This window comes from Myzus persicae, unplaced genomic scaffold, assembly GCF_001856785.1.
Source record: "Myzus persicae strain clone G006 unplaced genomic scaffold, MPER_G0061.0, whole genome shotgun sequence".
NCBI lineage: Eukaryota > Metazoa > Arthropoda > Insecta > Hemiptera > Aphididae > Myzus > Myzus persicae.
Window position 1 is genome coordinate 1,867,119 of NW_019101568.1, and position 27,840 is coordinate 1,894,958.

Genomic DNA, 27,840 nt, shown 5'->3' on the forward strand with positions numbered 1-27,840 from the left:
AGCCGAAGTGGTGTGACTGTAAAGCGCTGTGTGTACTTGTGCGTATTTATGACGAGTGACGGTACTGCGGCGTATGTATAGCGAGAGAGAGAGAGAGAGAGAGAGAGAGAGAGAGAGAGAGAGACGCATATTATACACAGAGGAAGATAGAAAGAGAGGTAATAGAAAAATACGGTATATATATATAACATTATATTATACAAAATAAAAAACTACAACAACAACAACAATCCGATAATATGATAAATTGTTTTAATGCAAACCGAACATAAATTACAGGTAATCTAATAGCTTCAATAATAATAAAAAAGAATTACACACACATATATTTGAACAGTGTAAGTATACATTACGAGGTTTACACGAGCTTATTATTATAACGACGACACGGTTGCCAAGAAGTTTTAGTGTTATTATATTATATTATTATGATTATTATTTCAAATACGCGTGTACATATGACACGTTCATTCGCGTCGCCCCGTGTCGTATTGTGTGACCCGCGGAAAAATTATACGTCGCAGACAGTACAGTGATAATAATTACGTGCGTTACATTTGAATCAATTATACAATCTGAGCGCAGGGAAAACTTCTCGACTCGACGACAACAGCAGCAATTACATCGAACACGAATGTGACTGCTGATCCGAACGATTTATTTAATGATCTGGGTTTGTTTTTCCCCTCATTGCACTGTTGCACCATTAATAGGGCAAGCAACAGCTCAGCGCGCGTGACGTCACACGTACACAGCCCGCACGTTCACCACCGAAACGGTTAAAAAACCAAATGCATTATTATTAGTATCCGATTTTACAATGTAAATTGCTGTACACGACGAAGAATACCTAACATTTACTAACAAATACACGGCCGTCATATTGTGACTTCGTCGAATGTACGTTATTATAAGCCCTCGTAGCTGTTCAGGCGCCTGCCAGGGACTTTAATGTTGGAACAGAACATGTTCTAGAGCCTTTATAATCATTTTACCATACAATTTGATAAAATAACTATTCAAGCCAGTAGCAGTGGCAACACTAAAGTTTGAGATTTAACCATAAAATGGAATTTGGTACTTATATAATATAACCCTCTACATTATAAATTTTCAGCACATTATGATTCAAACTTCAAAGCATTATCAAATTGCGTAACTGAGAATCGAGAAACGGTGAAAAAATAGGTATAACGGACAACTACAAATGGTTTTAAGAAAGACAATTTTTTAGTAAATTAATCTTAACTCAAAATCATCGTTTGTGGGTTTAAACTTAAAATAAGACACTTTGGCATACTGCCATAATAACCCCACCCTAATAATTTCGAGTATCCATGTACAACAACAATTTAAAAAACAATTCTTATCCAAAATAATTTTAATAATATTTTGGTTTGACTATACAGTCCCATGCAGAATTTTAACCCAATAACAATACAGTATCGTATTATATATATCTTCATTATATTCTATGGGTAATAATAATATATTATGAGACAGTAGGTACATAACATAATACATACGCACAAATATATCATATATACACTGATACACCATTGCTTGAAATATTTACTGCCGGTTTTTTTCCATACAATACGTGGGTTATCTCGGTGTTTTTAATCAATGACTTAACAAAACAATAGAAGAAAAAAAACAGTAAAATATTGTACATTATTGTACCATAAATTAATCACGTATTTTTAATACGTATATTGACATTGGAGTTTCTAAATTGTTTTCAAGATTTAATCTCATTATATTTAATATACAAATACAAGTACAAGTGTACAACCCAGTTGCACATTAAATAATAATATTTTCTTCCGAACGGATATTCTATTTAAGGAATACATATTTGAATAGCCATTCGTTAGCTTTTGAACGGCGCACCGCGCCTTAAAAAAAATATGTATTTCAACGGAAAACAATCGCGGAAAACATATTTATGATTGACGGTGCGCACGCAGCAAGCTATAAAATGCATAATGTACGTGCGTGAAAACTATAGAAACTGTAGAAACCGTATTATAAAAATACACTGTCCGAACAAATTTTATGAATTTGTAATTTAATATAATTATATAAACACAATATTATATTATTATGACATAATACACAATTTACCGAGATAAAATACAATATCCCACACAGCGTAATGCGCATTAATCCCCAGACTTGCATATAATATAACATACGCAGAGACGCAGAGTCGCTCCTCTATATACGGTTTTGGATAAGTAGGTAGTATCATAGATTAATTAATTTTTACACTGCAGCAATAATATAATATGTGTTGTTGTAAGATAGATACCTATGCGTGTGCGTTCACCAAGACAAATTTAACTGAAATTGTTCACGAACATTATTATAATATTTTATCAAAGTAACGCGAAACTGCATATGGCACGGTAAACCCATTTCGAAACGAACATAATATTTTATTATTACGTGGACAATCAATATTATAATATAGTGTGCCTTCGAAATATTGTTGTACAGGTACAGTTAACGTTGGTATACACAATATATGGTGGAGACGTCATTTGGTAAGTATTTTCATTTATTTTCGTGTATGTATATTACTATATTAGTAAACTGTAATTATTATCTGTTTAGAAAGTAAAATTGTAAAAACTCTGATCTAGGATCGCACGGTATGAATTATTAACAAAATACGATTAAGGGTTAAGTGTCATTTTCAATAGCCAATATTGATAAGTACATTTATTTTATATTTTAATTACCATACCATTATTTAGATTCAAATGACATTTGATATCATCAATTATACATTATTGTATTGTATCTATGCTACTTGTATTGAGATAGTTTCGGGAATTGTAATTAGTAATTTATTAGAAATTAAGTGATTGGTCTTTTGTTCTTAAGTTTTATTGCATTCGATATTTCGACCATCATTCGACCATTTTACTCACAAACACTCTGTAAGTTAACCTACCAAATGGCCAATAAAAAATGATTCTATTTTGTGTTATTTTGAATCAGAACTTTGAATGCGTTTATAGATATAAGTGCTTACCTATAGGTATTATAAAACATAATATCATTATTAGACATTAATTAATTTGCGAAGAAAGGATGTATAAAGCTATTATCACAAACTAAATGGAATACGTATTAGTCAACTATAATAATTCTTAAACGTGCATAGTATGAGCCGGGTGACTCCTCATGATTTGTCCACGTGAATATAATTATTTTTTAGGTTCAATTTATTTGAAAATTAATACTATTATATTGTATGACCTGCGTGGCATATATTCCACTTATATTCACTCATGTGTTCATTGTTGAATTTTTTTATTCATCGTCGTATCAACAAATTGAGAAGTCCGAAGTGTAGCACCTACCTCTACTGATTTTAAAAATTCAAATCATTTATTATTAATTATTTTATTTATAACACATAACATAGCTAAGACGAGCGAATGAACGATGTTCACTCTGCACTTGTACAACATAATAACACATTGCTATCATAAATATATTAACATAAATATTTTAAAATTGTAAGTGTATGAAACAACACTATTGTAGGTAATAATAATATTCAACCAACACGTCATGTCATTCGGAAAAAATATACCTACCTACCTACACTTACATAGAATCCACAGGACATTATATAATATGTTATTATAATTTATAATTAATAAATAATAAAACACTTAATCAGATTAAACGCGATCAACAACACTACAAAATTGTCTTTGGCAGTTTAACAGATATTACGTAAAGTCGAAAAAAATTCAAATCCTATGCACTTTTATTGTTTAATTATTATTTCTCAGTGAGAACTCCCCTGCGGGTCCCCGGGGCCGGCGCAAATGATATTATACGGTATCAACCAAAACCGTCTTTAACCATACCATAACATAAACGCAGTAGGTACTTGCGAGTATATAATAAATTATATAGACATACATATTGTTCCTGTTTTTCTTATTTTTTGTATACACTTGTTTTGTAAACAGGACGGGATCGTTGTTATTATTATTGCCGAGGTCCGTTTGGGGACTGAAAGCGGAACCACCCTATGTCACAGACGTCTGTGCGTGATATTGTGCAGTGTGAGAGTGTTGTGCACTTGTGCCTTGTGCGCGCCTGCAACTGCGTCATTATTATATTATATAATACACTACGCACACTAATGCACTATTATGTGCATGGTACATTGTCGTAGTCGTCGTCCTCTCGTTACGACCTGAATCGGGTCCAGGCCGGAGCTAGGTCGCTCGATCACCGGTGGTGTAAATATAGGTACCCATCTAAATAGGTAGGTGGTATTATTGTTGTTATGTATATATGAGATAAATTGGGTTTTTATTTTTATTGTCCGTGAAAACGTGATATCGGGTCGGCGGTCGGTCTTTCTTCTTCACGTATTGCTCTCACTGTCCCTCTCTCACTCTCTTCCCCGGAATATCGCCGCCGTCGTCGCGGTGCCGCAGCGCATTGGCGTCCCGCGGCGAATTTTTACCTCATACCTATATTATGTGTACGCATAAACTACACGACACCACACACACACACACACACACACACACACACACACACACACCTCGCCGAATTTACACTCTTTAACATGATATAAAAAAAAAATTACACACAATCGTATAAATCCTCTCGGAAATAATCCTCCACCCGCGGTACCTAAACGAAAATCGAAAGGTTCTCATGCGTCGACACGACGTGCGCACGCATTATTATAATACACATTACACATTATAATATTATGTATATAATACTTGTACGTTATATCCATCTATATATAAATATATATATTACATGGTATATACGTCATTATTATTGCCGTGCGTATAAACACGAGGCGGCGGCGGCGACGGCGGCGATATACGCGTATCATAGCGGTACGTGCGTCTAATTATAGACCGCGTGCCCGGTATACGGTTGACGCCACCGCCGCCCCTTCCCGTTCAAGTTGTGCTTAAATATCCCATCCGGGCTGTAGAAAAATCCACATGATATATCGCGTAAAATAAGAAAAATAGAAAACATCATGGCTACCACCGAACGCAACGGATTTCGGTCGGATTTTTTATTTGTAAAACCCGCGGCGCGACCGATTTCTCTGGCCGGCACAACGGCCGCTGTATTATTATTATTATTATCATGCTTATGATTATATTATTATTAAGCGGTATCGTGCGGTTTTGCGGCAACGACAATGTAGGAACCCATCTAGTACATACCATTTGTAACCATAGTAATAATAATATAAAAATATATGATGGCGGTAGTAATAACATAATATATTATTATTATGTTTAAATAACGCGCCAACTATAATAAATATAATATTTTAACGACGACATTGACAATTTTTATATTATTATGATATTTTTACACAATCGAGTGCGATTTATTTCTTTCGCCGCGTTTTTACAGAATTGAACGGTAAATTAATTAAGCTGAGAGTACCGGTATAAATATGTTAAAATAAGTATGCAATAAGCCAATAACTAATAATTAATAACATATAACAGAAAAAAATACTGTAACACGACTAGTGACTACTACTTAATAGTACTTTCAAAGCGGAATTTTGATAAATTTATATTATACTTTATTTTTCAAGTCAAAAATCTCCGTTGTCTATCTCTTCGGGACGGGAAAAAATCCCAAGCCCATCGTTTGTCAGTAAACAAATTACCTGTTAAATTGTTAAACAGGTATTTTTTGATGGCTCAAGTAACACCCGTCAAATATTCATGTACAGAAATTCAATACGAGCTGGAGGGGACCACATCACTACACGAATCGCTCCGCGTACACGGTATTCCAGTGTACCTTCTGCGAAACAGAGGCTCATGTACCTCCTTATCTACCTACCTGCCTACCAACTATTATTACATTTACATAACGCCATCATTGTTAATATCGTTATTTAATAATTATTTTACGATTACCAATATTTTATACGTCCAAACAATACGATATGGCCAAAGGCGTTAACGTGTTTCGTGTACTCACAATAATGTATAATAATAATTATATGACAACAAGATTTTCGACAGCGACAACGATTAATTTAACGCCTAAATGATAATAAATTAATAACACATAACTACCGCATACGATTAGGCATACTAGTGGAATATATTTCAATGTATAGATTGGCAATAGTCATAATTCAGTAACAACAATTTATTATAATGAAAAAACGAATTATTTGTTGAACATTTGCGTTGGCGATTGGCAAACAGTTGTTTGAATAATTCGTGATGTGCTTATCGTACAAAATATATGAACTATACGGAAGACATCGACAGACAAGTAAATAATTACAATATCGCCGAATTGAATTCGGGCCTGGACCGTCAGGTTTTAATTTCCCACATGAAGAAGACGATAAACCAAAACGGTTGAAACACTTTTATCATAATATACACACATACACATACACACGCGGGTAGAATAGTTTATTGTACCGGACGCGTAAATTTAAAAAAAAAAAAATAATAATAATAATAATACTGTCTTCGTCGTTTTGACCCATTGTTCGACGTACCGGCGCGGGTTTTTCAAGTACAAATCTTCCCATCAGCCATTGATCCCACGTCCTATTGTACTCCGCCAATGTGCCGCCGCCGCTGCCCACCGAAATTTTCGCGCTCACATGTTGTGCGGCGTGTATACAACAATAAAATATAATAATAATAATACACTGTTATTCTGTATCTATCGAACCAAATCGGTTAGTGACACTACGGGTTCTGTCATTGGACGCCTTGACCGCCGTCCCCCCTTCCCCGATCATGATGGACGGGTCCGTGTCCGTCATATTATATTATTATATTTATATTTATATTATTATATTATTAAATATTATTATAACGTCGTCGCGGCGGCGGCCGGCGGGCAACCGAAAACCGCCAACGGTCGCCGCGGTCTCTTCCGCCGAGCCCGAAGACCTCTACCAAAAGCTCATTATGCTTGCCGTTCACGGAAGACGAAACGACGGTGATGTCCGTACGCCTCCAAGTAACCCATCACACACGTCGTCGGGTTTATTGCGCGCGCGTGCGTGTGTTTTTTAAATATTATAATTTATAAATATTAATAATAATAATAATAATTATTATTATTATTATTGTAGAGGGAAGTGAGCATACAAGATGAAACGCGCGAGCGTATTACATTATGTATAATAATGTGACCTTGCCAAGTTCAAATGGCCGTGCGAGGTTGTCGTTACGACGACGATACGTGTTGTACACGCGTATTATTGTATAGGTACCCATTATATTATTAATGTCGTGTTAAATAATATTATTATTATAAGGCGCAGGTATCGCGAAACTACAGTAGTTGAGCTACGTGGGATGTGATATTACCATCGACGGACTCCTACCGCGTTTTACCAATCTCTTCGAACGTACCGCGAAAAACGTCTAGGTACGTATGCGGAAAAGAAAACTGTTTTGCGCCGGACACGGTGTATATGCGGCCCAGGTGGTGAGGGTACAACAATTATTATATTACATAGTGTGTACTACCTATGCTATATAGTATATACAATGCTATTATATTTGTATATACAACGTGCTGCACACGTACACCATATAACATACTTTTATTATTATTATTATTTGTTGTATCATTGTATAACCGGTGCGGGATCAGTGGTTGTGTGCCGGCGGTGGAGGTGGATGGCGTCCCGTTGAAAGGGCACCTCCCCGGTGTCTACCTGTACGGCGGTGCGTTTTCCGAGAATTTGGGTTCCGCCGCCGCCGTCATCATCATCATCATCATCATCATCATCATCACATCGTAATCATCACGGGTTTGTTCACGGGTGGCAACGGCGGCGGATGGCCTTGATGGATCACCACCAGAGTCACCAACCTCCTCTCGGTCGGCCGCGTATATATATGTATATATGTAATATATTATATTATACGTGTGTGTGTGTGTGTGTGTGTGTGTGCGTATGAACCTGTTCAGGTGGATCTCCCACTCTGCCAACGAGCCCGCCGCAACGTTGCCGGCTGATGGCTAACGCGGCAACAAGTGGCTTAAATATAATGTGTACACACGGACCGTGCGACGTTGCCGTCCGTCCATAATGCGAGCTTCGCACAAAACAACACTACAATAATAAACGCTGCAGCGCCGCAATACTCTGTACCGACGGCGGGCCGGCCGGCCGTGCTCTGGTCATCGGCTACGACGACGTCATGTCAACAACCGACCGGCGGCGGCGGCGGATCTTTTTTCTCCTCTCCGTCTGCGGCCGATTTTTTTGTTCCCTCAGATCCCGCGGTGCTCTGGTTTTTTTCCCCGCCGTCCAAAGCCGTTTGTCGTCGCAACAGGTATGATATTATGAAAATAATACAAAATTATGTGCTCATCACTATTTTAAGTATTCGAGTATAATATTATGATACCGCCGACTAGTGCAGTCCGGCGCACTCGACTCGGCAAGCTTCGGTGGATGCACCACCGCCGCGACGCCCGAGTCGCGGAAAAAAAATGATTACAAATTTAATATTATGCTATAGGTAAGTACGCGTTATGATATAAAATTGATACACGAGATTTACAAGCTCCGTGCAACTTATATAAAATGCATTAAGTAGGTATAGGTGAGCGGTACCATAGTGTGTTATTATTTTAATAATTTTATTCAAATGTTATATTATACTATACTCCATACGGCTCGGGGGCAGAAAACAATTTTAAAATAATACAAAATATAATAAACTTTATGAAAGCCTATATTATATATAATAAAATGTATTATGTTTATATGTAGGTGTTTTAATATTATCTATAAATTAGAAATAAATAGGGGTGTCACTAAGTTCAATCACCCTGATCACCCTGTATATGATATAATTTGTTTATAAGTACTTTAGAAAGACACGTTTAAACAGTTTGGATTACGGCGCAAATTTTTATTCTGTGCTACAAAATGCATATATTTTTTTTAAGTTTTGTCTACTCTTGGTGTTTATTTACAAATTTTGGTTTATTTATAAATAACATTAGATATTTAGATATCAGTTTTCACGAGAATGCTATTTAAAATGTTTTAATTGTATTACCGCAGATAATCATTTTTTTTTCTTGGATGTGTAATTCGTTCAAATAATATAAAATAAAACACAAAAGTCAAATAGAAAATTGTGTCAATCAACAACTCATATTAATATAATCACGTGACATTATATACTAGAATATTATTATATTATAATACGATATCTACTTATTATTTTAATTTTCATGTAGTATGTATTAATTCCCCTCTCGTGAAGAGCCAAAGATGAATAACAAGAATAGTCCATCTATTTTAATATAGAATAAACACTGACCATTGAAAAATGTTCTCGGGGCAGCGGTAAAAAATTTAACATTGTCCAATTCATCGAGACTAGAAATCTCATATATCATATAAGTGAAAACCGATAGAAGGCTGATTTTATTAATGCCCAAATGTGAAACCAATTACAACAAACAAAAAATAACGATGCATAATAATAGGTACATTTAAATATGAACACTTTAATATAATAAGTATGTATATATAACTACAGAAATCAATTAAATAATTGACATGATATTATTAAATTTATAAATCAATATAATTTAATGAATTTTTAATTGTTCTATAGTCTTAAAAATGCATATAAAAACAACTATAAGAAACTGGCATGATGGTTTATTGTAATCAAAATATTCGGTTTGAATTCTAGAAGATTTTATACATCTGTCACATTATGTCATGCGACGCTGGACTTTATTTTATACAGCATAATTCACCGAGCATGCTCATACCCTTTTTCTTCACCAATGTAGTTTTTCAAAATCTGATTTTTGGACCTTTTAAATATAGTTTAAGACAGCCTTTAAAATTCTTAAAATTGTGTGTAATTTTAAGTACTTTGGGAGATAATCACGTCAGTGTTTCAAATAAGAAACTACCTTTCTACTGTAAATTATTAAGAGAATATTTTTTCTGAAAATGTAGACGTATCAAGAACGATAGAGTATTTTTTGAGTTATTCAACTTTGTGTATATAAAAGATAATAGGTCCATGATAACGGTTTTAAATAGACATGGAGGCATTTTTTTTTTTGGGAGATTTGGAAAATGTTATCAACAAAGATTTATAATTTGTAAAAATGGTTTAGTTTAATAAATACTATATTACATAAATAATATTACATATTATATTTTTATATATTTGTAAGACCATTTTTAAATATATTTAAATAGTATTAGTATCAACATTTCAATAACTGAAAAACCAATAGTTCAATTTTGAATTTGGTACCTTAAAATTTTCAACAAATGTATCTATTTAATAATTTTCAGTAAAACGTTTTGTTTATTCATAGAAAAATGAAAAAATCACCGTGAAGCGGAATAATATCGATTTTAATGAATAAAAATTAGTAATTTTGTTATATTTATGCAACAATTTTGTATTTTTAATACAATATATTATAAGAACGGGTTTATCATAATTATTTGAAGTATTCAAGTAGGTAAGTATTATACAATTTTAGCATATTCCATATCATGTTAAAAGAAAAATAATATATTTGAAATATGATGCATTTTTTATTTTATAATGTTGTATAAGCAAATTGTGTTTCACAATTTATTTCGATAGCATATAATGTATTACACATTTACACCTAATAAGTAATAATATTAAAACGAAAATAAAATATTAATTCAAGAAAAATGATTTAGATAAATAAAAATAAAAATATATGATTTATTTTTATAATACTATATGTGTCAAAATAAGGCAATTATACATCCTTAAATAATGTTATTCATGTGGTGCAACTTGCTGTCCATCATGACAAAGCAAAACAAATTTTCTCTAATTCAAAAATTTTTACATGTTATGTGTGATGTATTATACATAGGGTCAGGAATTTGACAATTACTCATTTAAATTATTATTATTATAAGTTTCAAACGCTCCAGATATACCAAATATTCATTATGTATAACGTATTTATAAATTGTATACGAAATAAATTTTTAAAAAATGTGACTATAAATTAAAATTAAAACATATAACATATTAAACATATAATTTGTCGAATAACTTTATAGCTTATATTTTAAACAAATTCTAAAATTAAACAACTCAGATTAGATTTAATTAATTTTTTTACATAAAACATTGCTTTGATTATTCGAACAAATGCAATATCAATATTCACCTAGTGACTCACTAGGGTCGTCAATAATATAGTCTCATAAAATAATAACATGATATGTTATTAGTTATTACAAAGGTCTCGTGATTCGAAGTCCAAATACATATTATTTCATTGTTAGATACCCTCCGTTGTTGGTGAATATACAACTGTTTTACGAGATTTTACAGTAGCCAGTAGTCAGTTAAAAATGTTCGACTGCAGAAATAGAAGAAATTGTCACATTTTATCAATGAAATCATATTTTGCATTAAGTAGTACAATAATTAGTTGTGTTTAAAAACACTTATAAAAAAAATGTATTTAAAAAATATTACGGAAATATAGGTACTATAAGTATTTTAAAGGTGTAATAAAAGTTTAAGTTTTAGATTAAATATGTGTTATTTTCTTATAAGTTTATATTATAGACTGACGAAGAAAATAAGTGGGCCATTCATTCATAAAAGTATATTTATGTTAGGTTAAAAACATATACATATAGCGGATAGGTGCACGACGTGCACGTGTATTATGTAAATCCAAACTAAAATAAGATTATTAATTTTTTATGCACACAATAAAAACGTAACCAATATAATATACTATATAATATTATGTACAACTAATAATATGATATATGGTTCATGACACAATGGTCGCGTATACCACACATGTACAACATATTATTCAATTACGACGGGTTCCGTCGTCCGTTTCCTTCATCCTTCTTCTCCTCCTCCTCCTCCTACTACTACTACTTATATTGCCACAAATGATTTAGTCGATTTTTTCTCATCCCGATTTTGCAGTATAGACCTAGTGACACATCCGGTCTGAGTCAAATTACTTCGTGGAAATTATCACACGAATAATACAATGAAATGGCACATTGGCACACGTCATAATAATAAAATAATATACATGATAGATATAAGTATAATCGTACGAGCACCATTAACCATAAGATACAATACATAACAATAAAATATAAGCATATAGCATACAACGTGTGGGTCAGAGATAACATGATATTATTGGTCGTGTTCGTTTGCACGTATAGCCTCTTGTAATGTACAGGCGGCAGTTTTTTCTCTTTCCTTTCTGACTAGTTCATTCCTGTCGGTTGTGTAACACCCATAACCTATGCGAGGTTTTTTTGCGACGTAGTTACACACAGAACGGCTATTTTTCGCGATAGACTCTGCAGGCAGCCTACAATTTCTCCAGCGCTATAGTTGGTAATATACATATACTATGATACTGTACTCTAGGTATTAAATCGCGATCGACTTTTTCAAGGATTTAAAAAATAAGAAAATAATGATTAATTTCAACCCTTTTCGGGTCAAGTACAATCCGTAATAGTGAAAGTACTATATTATATTAAGGAAATATATTATTATAGCTATAGAGCTATAATAAACATGTATTATATTATATCGCATATTAAATATATAGGTATACACGCGGTTTTTGAAATGATGTAAATTTAAACAATATTGTGTTATCAATCGAAACGATTATTGATATTATTATAATATAACGTAGGTATTATCAAAAACTACTGTAAAAATAAGTAGCACAATACAAATTTACACTCTGCAATAGTAACGCCAACAAAAACTCTTAAAAAGGATTTTATTTTATAAAAAATATAACCATGAGAATTATTACATGTATAAATTGTACAAACGAAGTTCAATAAAAAATAAATTAATGCTTTAGTGTAGTCAATATATGATTCAGAATAATTCTAATTATTCTCTCTCTCAAAAACAAAACCTAGAATAAGACTTACATATATTTACAATCCACACGCGCATTTATTGAAGGTTATACCTATAACCGTGTGCACTATAAAATTATGAAAACTTAAGATCGGTTTTTTTTTGCGATCAATTAACTCAATACAATAATAGTAATGATAATAGTAATAATATAAATATATAATTAAACATATTAAAAATATGAATAGTGTTATATAAGTATGTATATGCATTTGGTGGGGAATTTACTCTACAAATTTAAATGTATTAATTCATAATGTATTCAACGATAAAACAAAAACTACAATAACTTATGTATTTCGCTTAACCATACATTCCCTATTTCTCTCCGCTAAACGCGTGGCAGTTTTATCGTCAAAATATACGATAGAACACCTATAAAACAGCCTAAATTATATCCGTAGCCGTGCACGTGCGAAAATTATGGCTATTACGTAATTGAGACTTAAAATTAACACGACGATGAAATGTTTTCCTTTTTGACCTTCAATTATATTATAACAAATGTAATTAAAATAAGTATTAATGCAAGGCAAAACTAAGCAAAAGTAACAAGGTGTTAAAACATTTCGACTGCATATTATCAGAAAATCTTCGATTGTAATTGTTCCAGTCAATTTTAGAATACTACGACACAGTACCACGATGCATAACAAATAATAATAATATAATATTTTATATTATATGAAGCGTATAATGTAAGTTCTAAGTAGAACCAAACCAGTAAGTACAATCTCATTTAGATGCACAAAACGTAAAGTGCATACATAATATATGTAGTACATATTGTGTGCAATGAGTGCATCGTGATTTTGCCTCCATGTGTAGGTAGGTATTGAAAACTATACAATACAAACTGTTGTAAAGTTGGAGAAGCTAAAAAATGTATTGTTTAAAATATTAAAATATTATTATACTCTATGAACGAAGAAAACGTGAACACGTATACAATATACTTTTATACATATAAGTTTGTGTTTAATAAGCACAATTATTTAATTTAAATAATAATAATGATAATAATAATCAATATTGTTTCATATTTATCAAACTGCTGACGAGCTATTACAATTTTCTAAATAAGGTGACACAGCACACGACACACTCACAACAAGCGCTTGCAGTGAAATAAAAACGATTGTTTTTGTCAAAGAAGGGTGCGCAGCAATAAAAATGTAATGTAATATAGTGTTATTAATGAAATGGAATATTATAAAAAAAAAAACATAAATAAACCCAATCCGAAACGAGGGCTAATTGGTTCCCAGTGGTTTTCTCAAAATAAATCTAATTGACACGGGATGACCTATAATAATTACACACACACTCACACACAAAGTCGGACTTATCTCTCGCGTATATACAAAGTGACTCACACATGCACTCCAGTGTTTTCCGATCTTATAAATTGACATTAATAAATTAAGATTTATCACACACTGCCGTTACATAAAAAAAAATAATAATAATGATAAATAAATAAAAGGAAGGCTTCCATTGACCGCTACCACATTTGTGCTAGCGTGTATAATATATTATGTGAGCATGTGTATACGTGTATATACAGTGCGCGTGTGTGTAACCGTTTATTAGTAGAAAGACCAGATTTCGTGTGTAGCCCGGGCGCCCATTGACGAGTGTTTACAGGACCGGTTAGTGGTTCCCAAAAAAAAAAAAATCGATTTAAATAAAACGTAGACACCTAGATAGAGTATTTATAATATTATGTTTTATGATAACATTATACGAAATCCGTTAAATGGTCCGTGTTCACGCCACCGCAGCGTCGGTTTTTCTCGCAACGCGTTATAATATAATAATATAGCAAGTACCTAATAAGTAACAATAACAAACAGATCACGTGGAAAATCTGGATGCGGTCTTGACCTTGGTTGGGTTCACACTGATTTTCACCGTTTCCTTTCTCCTGGTAATTTTCCCATTTCCACCGGGGCAGGCGGAGTTATGCAACCCGATCCGATGCACTTCGTTTTCTCTCTCATTTGCTCTCCTTTTCCCTTCCAAGTCGCTTTTTATGGTTTATCCTAATCACACCGTCGTCGATAGCCATTTTTATGCAGACAATTATTACACATACATTTACACAAATTTATAATGTATATGTAATACATACATAGCATATATTACCATATATATATATTCATGCATTTCAGGTTACGACGCCGCAGAGGTCCGAAGTAAAAATTCTACATTTTATTACATGGCTTATATTATTATACCTCGTATAACCAGTTGTTGCAGTTTTCGCGCTCCAAAATTAAGACACAATATTACATTAGTAAGTATTAGTAGGTCTACCAGGGTAGATAACCGTAGTAGGTACATTAAACACGGGTAGACTTGCACAAGTGTCCGGAATTCCGGAAAGATGTAGACCGTGATTCTCGCAGCTCTATAAGTTCCAGAGACCATTTTTGCATGCGCGACGTGTGCTTTTGAGTATTATATACATTGGGCACCGGTTCTTTTATTAAATGCACCATTATTGTTTATAAATATTAAGGCGAGATTGTGCGTAAAATAATACAACAAATATAATTTAAATTTAAATTATTATATACAAGCCAAATTGTTGTTTTACGTTTAATTTCACTAGCCTTAATGCCTAATAATGTAAGTATAGTATAGATGAAAGTTCAACCATCACATTAGTTTTCAAACAGAATTCGAATTCAAACTAATTATGATAATATTTTATCCCGTATGAAGTAGACATGTTTAAAATTATTCTAAAAGAAGATATTTAGTGAAAAAATACGGAACGCATTGTTGCACTTACTCATTATGATATGCAAATACATATTTAAATCGAATAGACGATTTTATGATTTTTTCAAATATTATCAATACATATAATATGATATATACGACGTACGTACATATTATATTCATTAAAATTAGTATTGGGCAATACGTAATCTTTGCCCTCTGGTCTCAAATTATATAAGAGTATGTGTATAGTATAATTATTAAAATCTAATTTTATCTTTAAATAGTATGTATCCACCGCCATCGTACTATAATATATATTATATACGGAGTGAAGAAGAGTCGTTATTATTTTTAGTTTTTTTTTTCGTGGGGTGCGGGAAAATTAAGTTATGTATAGGTAATTATTTTTCGTAAATCGTTATACTATAGTATTTTAAACGCTGAAGCAGTATCGTTTAAATAATTACAAAATTGGACCCTCCCTAACCCGTCGCACGCATACTGTATTATCTTATAATACGTTAAATCACAGTGATTTGGACGATGAGGAGGTATATTATAAGAACATTTTAATAGCAGCAGCGAACCCACCACACATAATTAAATATTTTATACTACACACCAAACGTCTTCGCTGAGACCCACTGTAGTCGGGTTTGGCCCTCGGAAGATCGACAATCCGCCGGACTCCAGAAAGTCGTTACATAAAATGTATATAATAATTATTGTTATCAAGTATGTAAGACATATTGGTACACGCCGAAGAAAATGAGTGTTCCGTTTTCGTGGGATCGAGAAAATATGGTAATCGCATATTACACGATAATGTGCTGCTCACACATAGACGGGATAGTATTCGTTTTCTTCTGTAAGTTACAACGATGTGCAGTACACATCACATCGTGCACATTATAAGCGCTGACGCTGGAATTGTTGCCAAAGTTTCCACACGCGCACTTACGCACGCAAGCACGCACCGCCGCGCGCTGTATATATTATACGTATAAATAATTTTAACGGACGCACTCGCGCATAATACGTACACGCGACTATTTTTAAAAACACCCAAACGCCAATGCATAATCATCACACACGTATTATAATATATATAGGCGATATAAATATATGTATATTTATCTCATAACACTGCGCCGCGCTCGGATATTATGGTTTTAATACGTACACATTGTTACGCCAGTCGAAATATCGTAATAATAATAATAATAATAATAATATTTAAATGGTAAGCCTATCGTAGTGCCGGCGAAGTTTGATAGCAAGCTGATTGCAGTTGTCGCCTCGGTCCGTGGGTAAACACATAGGATAACTCACCAACCATGCTCAACCCCGTTTTTTCATTTAATAATGAATTTTTGACTTAAGATCATATTTAAAGATATTTGAGATTTTTTGTACTATTTAAGATCATGTGACGTTACAAACGTTTTTTTCAAACGAGTACTTCCCCCCCCCTTTACTATAGATCATTCAGTGGATAGTATTTTTCATAATTCCAACAATAGTAATTTTTCATAAATTAAAATGATTATATTAATTGTTAAGGATAAAAGTCCTTTAAAATGATTTTACAAAAATATAAATAAGAAGTTATATCCGATACAGTATTTATATTATACTTGTTATTCGGACTATTTTTATAAATTTCAATTATATTAATGGATTCATATTAGCTACTAAAATGTTCAAATGACCATAGTCTTCATATCTTCCAAACACATTATCACATGGACCTATTATCCTTAGTACACCCAAGTTAAGTAACTCAAAAAATACTGGATCAAGTTTTGATTTTCATACAATATCTTCAGAAAAACGATCTACTAAATAATAATAATCCTAAAAAGGGGCATTTGAAAACAGAAATTTGTATCTTCATAACACCCCTTACGTAATACAAAAAATCTCAAGAATTTGAAAATATGATCTCTCAGACCCGCGTACTCGAACATTTAAAAATTCAAAAAATCAGATTTTGAACAACTGCATCATTCAAAAAGAAGAAGGTATTGTGAGTATAATATGCTATGCTTGGTGTATCAGAATCACCCAGTGTATATTATACGAATTTGCGAGTATAAAAATTGTTATTATTATTAAACGGTTTTTTCCTCGTCATCTCTGGTCGAGGCTCTCGCGAGACGGCCAAGGAGCGTTATTTGGTGGCATTTTATTCCAAAACTCGCTCGCGCACGCACACACCCGGTAGTATATTATATTATAAACGTCACGTCATACATACGTCATGTATATGTATCGTATAATATCGGCGGCATATTTATGTATACGTATATGATGTTCCCGTGTGTGTGAGTGTGTTTTTTAAGGCGAGGCGGATAAAAAGTCGGCATATATGCGGTTTGCCAAGCCGCCTCGGGGTGCGTGCGCGTGCGAGTGCGAGTGTCTTCTAGCCGTGGCCTCGATCACACCCCGCTCCGGCGGCCTGCACGGGTCTCCGCGCTTTCTTTTCTTCTACGATATAAGATATAATTATAATAATATAATAATATATAATATCGCGCATGGGCACACGAACACTTTTTTTCTTTACATACGTTATGGAGGTACATATATCAGATACTGCAAAATATATGATATAGAAGTAGGTATAATACCCACCCGCGTGTATTGTATACGAGCGAGCACGCGTCTAATACATTACAATACGCGCGGCGCGAACGCAGAGCATCATAAGCTTCTTCCTCGTCGTAATCGCGCGAGACGAGTACTCCGCAAATATAGAGAGGGGGGCGACATTTGGCGCCGCGGTTTCGAGCAGGAGACAAATTACATCGTTGTTCGAATCACCAGAACATCACGTGATTGGACATTTAAAAGTCAAGAAAGCTGCTGGTCGAAATTTAAAAAAAACAATGCGAACAAATGATCGTGATAATATATAGTTTAATAAGTAATATATAATATATAGTTTAATAAGTAATATATAATATATACCTATTATACGTACCTAGATTTTTCTCTTTGTTGTCCGCATATCTTTAAGTATAGCGATACTATGATTTAAAATTGTATATAATTAAATGTCAATATTTTGACAGCTCTACAACGTTTGTAATATTAAAAACTGTAGTCTCCATGATGTATAATATGTATATATATATATATAGGTACGAGGATTAATAATGGCTTTAAACGTTTGACCCGCAATTTTACAAGCCGCCGTATTATTAAACGCATATAATTTCGAGTTTATCGATTGCAAACAAATTGTTCAATTTTCTATACGAAAAAAACCACAACGGAATTGAGCTATTTATCTTATTACTTAATAACCGTAAAAGGATGATGATACAGAAATGGTTTATATACATTTATCTAAAATTGGCCAGTGATGAAATTCGTACGAGAATAATTAGCTCATAACTATAAGAAGTTTATGTACATATTATTATGTGTATATACCTTCTGTATGTGCACGTTATAAGATTTTTTTTAATTAGACATTAAATATCAAAGAAGCAGGATGTATATATATATTATATAATATATATAGAGGTGTGTATACATTATGTGTTATTATTATGTTTTTAGCTATTCGTTGGACTCGAGTGTGGGTGGTATGTATATATGTATATTGTGTGTATAATTGTGTACAGCAAAAAAATTTAAAAACACAAAATAACAGCAATTTAACTCTTAATGCATAATACACGAGATAATGCATATTATACGAATGACGATTACGTCTATATTATAACGTTTAGTTCGAATACGAGCGATTTTCAACGCCCACATTGAAACTATCAATATATAATGAATGATGACGAACGATATAAATGCCAAAAGTAAGATTTTGTACGTTTAAGTTTGATAACTCTGTAATCTTGTCCGTATACTAGGACGATGACGATAGTCGATGAACCCTAGGCGTACAATAATTTATAATATATTATAAATCTATAACACACAGACGAAAATAAACATTGGTCTTTAATCTGTGTATAACTCTTGTAGTCATATTTGCAGATGCCATGGATAGAGGCGATCTTGATTCTTGGGGATAGATAATAATATTTATTATTAGGACATTGGTACTTAAGTACTTATTTGTGAACGTGCTTTTGTTTCGCAAAGAAGTTAAACACGTCATATCAGCAAGGAGGTGGCCCAAACGAGCAAAAAAACGTGTCGATTTAAATTAAAAATTATCAACCTGAGCTATTCGTTACGTTGCTAAATATGTAATAAAATCAAAGTACACCATTAAGTATAATAAAATTGAGACTTTGGCGTAATTTACAAGTTAACAATAAATTTTAATTGAGCTTCTTTGTTTTCAAAGTTTCAATGTATATAATAAGTAGGTAGGTCGCGACTTTCAGACACATTCACACATGCGAAAAGTAACGGGAAAACTGACCATGACATTAGATAACGATGCTATATTGTGATGAAGCCGGTCTCATTGTTAACGATGTAACAAAATAATATTAATACATCAATTGCGCACATTTTAAGTTTATACTAAGTTTTAGATTCTAACGTGTGTTAAGAATATAGACGATAACCACATTTCAATAAACGTGTTCCGATTATATAAAGTAATATGCATTATAAAATTGATAACAAGTAACCATTAATAATACATAATAGATAGAGTATGTTTTTTTTAAACAAAAGTTTAAAGTTTATACCAACGAGTTAATTGATGCCGGGTAATTAAGCAGCTCGCATTTATCTGCATGTATATAGTACTATAATATACCTATTACCTATGTTATTAATATCAGTACCTATAGTATAAATTATAATCACGGTTATCTGTGATTGACAATTTTATTGTTCAAGTTCAAAAATAATTACTAATCAAATCAATTATTACCTGTTGGCTATTGGTATAAAACATTATTTGTTCGTTTACCTTGGCACCACACAGTATATAATACTATATATAGGTGTATAATATATTATAGTGATTGTAAAGCATATCACTTAATGCTTGATTATTTTTATTAATGCATCTTATAATAATTAAGTGTATATATTTAATATTTTATGCAATATAAGAATTAAGTTGGATCTTGAATATAAAATAAAAATAATCAGTCCGAAACGGTAGTAAAGAAACACAATTTGAACTTGTGACGGTGATAGCGAAAAATGTAATAGATTTAAGAAAACCAATGTCAATAACCGCGCTGAACATAAGCACACAAATATCTATATTTATCGATATTCGTAATTCATAGAACAAGTCGAAATACTATTTAAATTGATTTGAGTCGTATATTATAATAACGATTAAACTTTAAATACATAGATAAACATTATCAAGTTTTCTGTTTTATATTAACAACAATTATTATTTATTTTACAGCTGATATAGTTCAACGATAACGCTTTACAAAGTATTAGACTGTTGACACATACAGTCATATGTTGTGTTTTGCTAAGATATAAAAAATACTGCGAAGTAGAGAAAATTTGTGTACGATCGACGTTTTTTTTTAATTTTTTTAATATGTTATACAATTATACAACTACGTTTTTGAAATCGGAGTTGAAATATTTTTTTAGAGGATACGAAAACAGACGCGTTATACTGCAGATATACACCTACATTCCCAGGTTGCAACTATACTTTATAATATTATTGTCCGTCTGAATTCTTAAAATAATAAATGAAACCAAAACTCGGCACATACTCGACGGTCTTGGAGAAGAGGGGATTTCGGCAATTCGTCTCCATCAAAGTTCAAAACCGTTACGTTCGTTGAAATCTATTATACTGCCTTTTTCCAATTTTTTGGAGACGTATAAATAACAAATTGTGATGCGTGGTTCGCACCGTTTTGTCGGGGTGTAATCATAGTCGGGTCTGGATATACCTACACGGCTACACGAGCAATATACCTTGGCGGCTGTGTATAATACTATAATATGTCGGTATACTCCCTCCTGAACGTATATTTGTATATTATGTTTAAACATAAGCAATACATTAACGGACTGCGCAGTAACGAAATCGTTAAGAGTACCACTACTCTACGACTGGGTGGTATAAAAATATCGCGAAAACAAGTCTCTCACCCGCACGTACATACCCACCGTATATACCTATGTATTATATTAATTGTTATACTATATTATAAACCTGCAATAGCGGTGCATTAACTGTAATAATAATAATAATCAATGATACACAACGTCGGTCCAGTAGCGACGTCACACTCATATCATTAAATAGGCGAGATTTAGAGGAGAGGCTCGGCAGTACTTAGAACCCCTAATTCTGAAATCGGCACACTCACAGACTTTTCTCGCTTGACGTTAATTAGTTCTTATCTTTTTATATTATGTTAATAATAGTATTATTGTGTGCTGCAACAAAGTCATTATCTAATACATAATAATGTGTGATTATCGATAGGGGCTTGGGGGGGGGGGTCGATGGTTCTCGTCGTGTGTAGTCCGTAATCTGGAAAATGACTAAAAAATAGGAGCTCCAGCATCCCGGGTTTTAATCTGTAAAATACCCCTGCAAATCGTTATCTCGATGATAATGCTTCACACCTATATAAATAGTTCACAGACACAGTACACACAATATATCGTACGCGATGTTAACGCGCAAAAGAAAAGGGTTCGGCCGTGGGTCGCGCGACGACGCTTTAGTCTGGCGCGCCCGTTTAAATATAGACCGGCGGCGTCGCGCGTCTGGACACCGCGGTCGCCAAAATAACCGCGTCTCGGCGGCGGGGAAACGCTTTATACGGGGACGGGCTCGACCGGCCAAAGGGAAACCGTCGACGGCGGGCGATGGAGGAACCGCTCATGGGCGGGGGAGTGGGTGTAGCGATGATGGCGGCTTGAAGCTGAGAAGAGGGGTGGGGAGGGAGGGAAGATAAAAAGACTAGAAGCGGCACGCCGCACTCACTTCAAATAGTAAATCTGTCCCTCGGGCGTCCGGGCCTGTTCCCATCCTTGTGGCAGTGGACCCAACTCGTCGATGGCACTGGACACGTCGTAGCTGCGCTGCTTGGCGTGCTGTTGCTGCTGCTTGGCCGCTCCGACGGCGTACGTCTGCTGCAACGAGGCTGGCGAGCTGTGCGCGCGAGAGTGTAATGGAACCGGGCCCGAACACGACGGTCCCACATTAGTGCCGAACGCCGAGTCACCCGAATTTTCACGGCTGTGCGATATGGACGGCGACTTGGAGCCCGACGATGGAGGGGTGAAGAACGACTTGGGCAGCTGTCGCATGCGTAAAGGTAACTGGAGCGGCTTTTTGCCATCCGGCTTCAGAACCGTGTCGAACAGCGCCTGTAAGTCTGTTTCCGAGTTCTGGTCCACCCGGACTACCAGGTTGCTGTTGACGGCCGGCGTAGGGCTGCTCGGTCCCGTCGGTTCCATTTTGATGCTGACCTGTTGGTGCTGTTCCTGTTGCTGCTGCTGTAAGCCGGACATACTGACGTCTTCGGTGCGGCGCAGGTCGTGTTAAGTCGATCAGCTGCAGCCGCCTCTGGTGCACATCAAGGTGTATGGTGTTTCCGATGCACAGGTATACCGGCCACGGAGGAGTATGTTATTAGATCGAATTATGTAAAATTGGTGGCAGCAATAATTACGATAAAATATCAACAAGAATAACAATAATAATAACAACAACAACAACAACAACCAACAATAACAAAAACGCCTTCTTCCACAACGTCCGTTTTTCACCTGCAGTCGCCGAGGTTATAATTTAGTTCTATACCATTTATTTTACTATCGACTACTCGGTCACGTTTCTAACGAATATTAATTTTGTCTATTGTAAGTACGCTGATATCGGAGTGTACGTTTTTATTATTCTCGACAACGTCACAAACGCGCATTCACCGACGGGCTCGGACGGACCGAACACAAACGCGTTCACTCCAAAACTGTCTAGCGAGTAGCAACTGGCTGGCGCAACTAGTATCAGCGCGAGCTGCACGCACGCACCGCACAAGCGGGCCGCGCCGTCTAAGCGGTGGGGACTCCTCGACACGTCGGGCGCAGTGTAACCGCATACCGGCACGCGGCCCGCGCCGCTCATGCCATCCGGCCGCCGCCGTTTTGGACGCACTGCCCCGGTGTAAGGATCCGCACCGCGCGAGTGTAGTGTGAACGATAACGTTCTACGAGGTTTGATTCATCGGCCCTGCCGCTCGGCGTTCCACTGCACCGGTGCGGGGCGCGCGTGCGATTCACACCGTCCAGCCGCGTACGACGGCGGCGGTGACGACGCTAAAGAGAGGTCATTCATAAACGAACGGCGGCGGATTTCGTCCAATTACACGAGAGCCGCGTACTGCTGCTGCAGTTGTTAAACGTATACAATATAAATTACGTCATTGCACTTTATTTATTTGGTTTTTTTCCCCGCGCGTGTGCATGTCCGGTGTTTTACAGTCGATCTGTGCGCGTGCGGTTCCATTCGGAAGTCTTCAAAAGCAATTTTTTTTTTTTAATTTCTATTTCCCTACATCCACCCAGTGCAATACATCCGTTAGACATTATGCTCGACACGTATATTATTTTTTATCCTTGCAATATTCATTATTTTATATTATATATGCGTCTACACTACCTACCTATGATAGGCGTATAGACATAACTAGATCTTACATTTTAGAAGTGCGAAAATTATACGAATCTTACGACACATATCACTTTAATCATTTATTCAAAATACTTTTAATGATTCTAATAATAATATCTAGGTTAAAGCAATTATTATCCTGTCTTCAGTTGCAAATGAGTTGATAATATCTTCAGCTTTTGATTAATTTGTTAAATATTTTTCAGTACTTGACAGTGGTAAGTTTGAAAATCGTTCTGCTTTAATCATACCATAGTCTGTACTACTCTGTAATCATTTTTTTATTCGTCGAATCAAAAAAATTAATGCACTGCCATGAGTATATAACTAATCTAATTATAAGGAGGTGCTAACAAAATATCTGAAGGTGTTGAGCACCCTCTGGCCACCACCTAGTTAGTTTATGCCTGTATATGTGTTTAGACCTACCTGCGCATATCTTATCATCGGACAATGATCCCCGATTAAATTATTGTAAATCGATTGCGCCATACCATAATATTGAATAAATATCATACCTATTCCATATGAGATAATCTACACTTTATACAATTAATAGACTTAAATAATATTATATATAGTTCATCAAACCACGTGGGCTCGTTTCCCGTGACCGTCGATTGACACGCATCGTTGCAGTAATCGGAGATTTTGTAATACGATTATTCGAAAATTAACCTTCGTTTAAGAACTACAGTTCTGATCGATGATCAAAGCTAACAACGGATGGTGTAAGTAGACAAGTATAATTATGCCTATATATAGTAGGTATAATATATTATGGTTATATAGCAGTCGTCGTCTCGTGTATGTCCGTGTCGAGGAAATCTAAGATGCGTGCAGACGCTGCAGACTTTATACTAATTATTAATTATTAAACATGCACCTAAACGAATCAGATATTCGAGTAATATTATGTCCCGTATATAGTAACCGATGCCTGCGTCGATATAAAGAAGCTCGAGACGTTTTTAAGGCGTTGTGTGAAATTTGTAGTACAAACAATATAAGTAATAATATATCACCTGCGAACGTATAGAGATATATTATTTATACATAAATGGGTAATCTGGTAATCCTCAGACCCAACAAACATGGAGTTTCTTTGAGTTAGGTAGGTACCTACGCCGCGGCTCATTCCTACATACGTATTAACCTCTAGGTGTATATAAGTGTATATATAGTATTATATTTTTTTGAATAAAGGTACACATTCTACACGTTATATTCACTCAAGGTCGTGGGTGGATCAGTTTTTTGGGAAGGGTTTTGTATTTTACATCATTGTATACTGTAAACGAATGACTGTAATACATTGTATAGGTATATAGAGGTAAAGGTATTTCGGTATATTTGGTAAAGTGAAATATGTCGATGATACACAATGTTGAAATTTAAAACCATTGAATATTTATGAATATTTACTCAATTATTACTGTGGTAGTATAAAACATAATATAATGTTGACAATAATACAAATATATAGGTTACTATATTCTGACACACGTTAAAAAACCTTTAGCTAAGTCTCCAGGATTATTGTTTTTTGAAGCATAACAAAATGACTAAAACTAATTCCGTTCAAAAAAAAAAGTATACTTATGTTACCTATATTGTTTCGCTTAAAATCTAATACGAAATACAGTTAAATAATATAATATGGTTTGCCACAGCACTCGTCGGAGATTAAGTTTTTAGTGATACCCTGCAGTTGTGCTCTTGTGCATTTGGACATGTCACTCGAATGGTAAAGTTGGACTGTTGGAGATATATGCTGTACACACTACGAGTACCTACCTGTTTTAAATATGAGATTTAGTACGTTAATCATTACATTCCAAAAATAATGCTTAACGGATCTCATTATCTTTAAATCTTTACAATAGTATGGATGTATGAGGCAATAATTATTTTCGTGGTTAAGTTAAAAAAAAAAATTCAACCATATACCTAGGAATATACTTCATTATAATTCAATTTCAAGAAAAAAAAATATATTTTGAATTTTCATTATAATCAGTAAAAAAGTAAGAAATTCACAACTAGGTATTTTATAAATTTGGCTATCAATATTTAAAACCATAATCACTTATTCGCCTATAATCGTTTACCTATACTGATTAGAAGGGAATATAAGTATATCATATATTTATACGATTAAAACTTGAAATATATTATATTATAAACCAAAATATAAAATATAAATCTGATATATTTTTGTCTTTATTGTTTTTTTGATTTATATTGTTTTTATAATGACTAAAATATGTAGATTTTAAATTTATTTATGGTATTAATAACACAATATTATCTTGTATCTATACCTACTTAATGTGCCTAAACACCATGGATATTAATAAACGATTTAAACAGGTAAAAACATAATAAAAGACCCAACTTTTGAGGTTTTATAATACTTTTGGGTATAATAAAAATTTAATCACATTTAAAATAGTTTAAATATTATATTAAAATAATTAAATAGATATAAAATGATCATTGTCTTGTAAAAGACAATAATATTGGGTAAAAAAAAGGTACCTACTTGTTGAAATTGCCAAATAACAAAACGACATTCATGTAAATTAATATATGATAATATAATATATAATTTATAATATTTATTGTAGGTACCTAGGTATATAATTGGTTATTTTTTCTAGGTATCTACCTATAATTACATAAAATAATGATATATAGTAACTTAGTTATTGAAATAATGCATTTCGACGTGAACTAACTCACAATCAATGGTAACGGGTTTTCTTTTCATATACATAATGTATTATAATACATAAATACATAATATTATATGGACATATAATACTGCAGTAAACCTACCTACCCATAATTATGTATTGTTTTCCAAATTTAATCGACTAAAAAAAAAAAACTGCACGTATAGTGCATCTACATAATACAGGAAGTAGACTAAGTAGGAAGTTATTAACCCACTTGGTTTGTTCACTTTTTGCAAGTGTATCCGGCTACTGATAAAGTACCGGATGAATATTAATAAGAATTTTCACCGCAACACCACGACGACGATGGCGTGTGGGTATATTTCCAGGCGAGCTACAAAGAGCTGAAGATGCGCTACTCTTTTTCGGTGGATTAACAAAAAACAAAATATTTCAGGGAATAAAATATATTTCTTAATGTACTGCTCCGAATTGAGTAGGAGTACTTACCTATACCTATATTTTGTTCACCACATTATTCTTAGCAATTTATCATTATGTCAAAACCAATGAAATAATGACATCATGATTATTATGTCAACCGATTAGTAGGTACTAAATATAAATTGTTTTTATGTCTTATAAATTCTATTTGTCACAAGTATTAATATTTAACAATGATAAAAAGTGTATACAAATTGAATTATGAGCTAATGCGATGATGTGATCAATTCACTGAGAAATAAGAATATTGCAAGGTTCATAAAATATCTAACTATTATGGCAGGTAGGTAGGTACTCACATTATATTATATGT

The 27,840-nt window shown here is 33.8% G+C and overlaps 1 protein-coding gene across 1 annotated transcript in view; it reads right to left on the reverse strand.

Moving 5' to 3' along the window:
• The window catches only part of LOC111029541 (transcriptional coactivator YAP1-A), a 36,206-nt gene extending 12,518 nt beyond the window's left edge, over positions 1–23,688 (reverse strand). The window contains exon 1 of the mRNA XM_022308563.1: positions 22,651–23,688. Coding sequence (XP_022164255.1) covers positions 22,651–23,180 — 530 coding nt within the window. The 5' untranslated portion in view covers positions 23,181–23,688. The remainder of the gene's footprint in view (positions 1–22,650) is intronic.
• Positions 23,689–27,840: the final 4,152 nt, after the last annotated feature.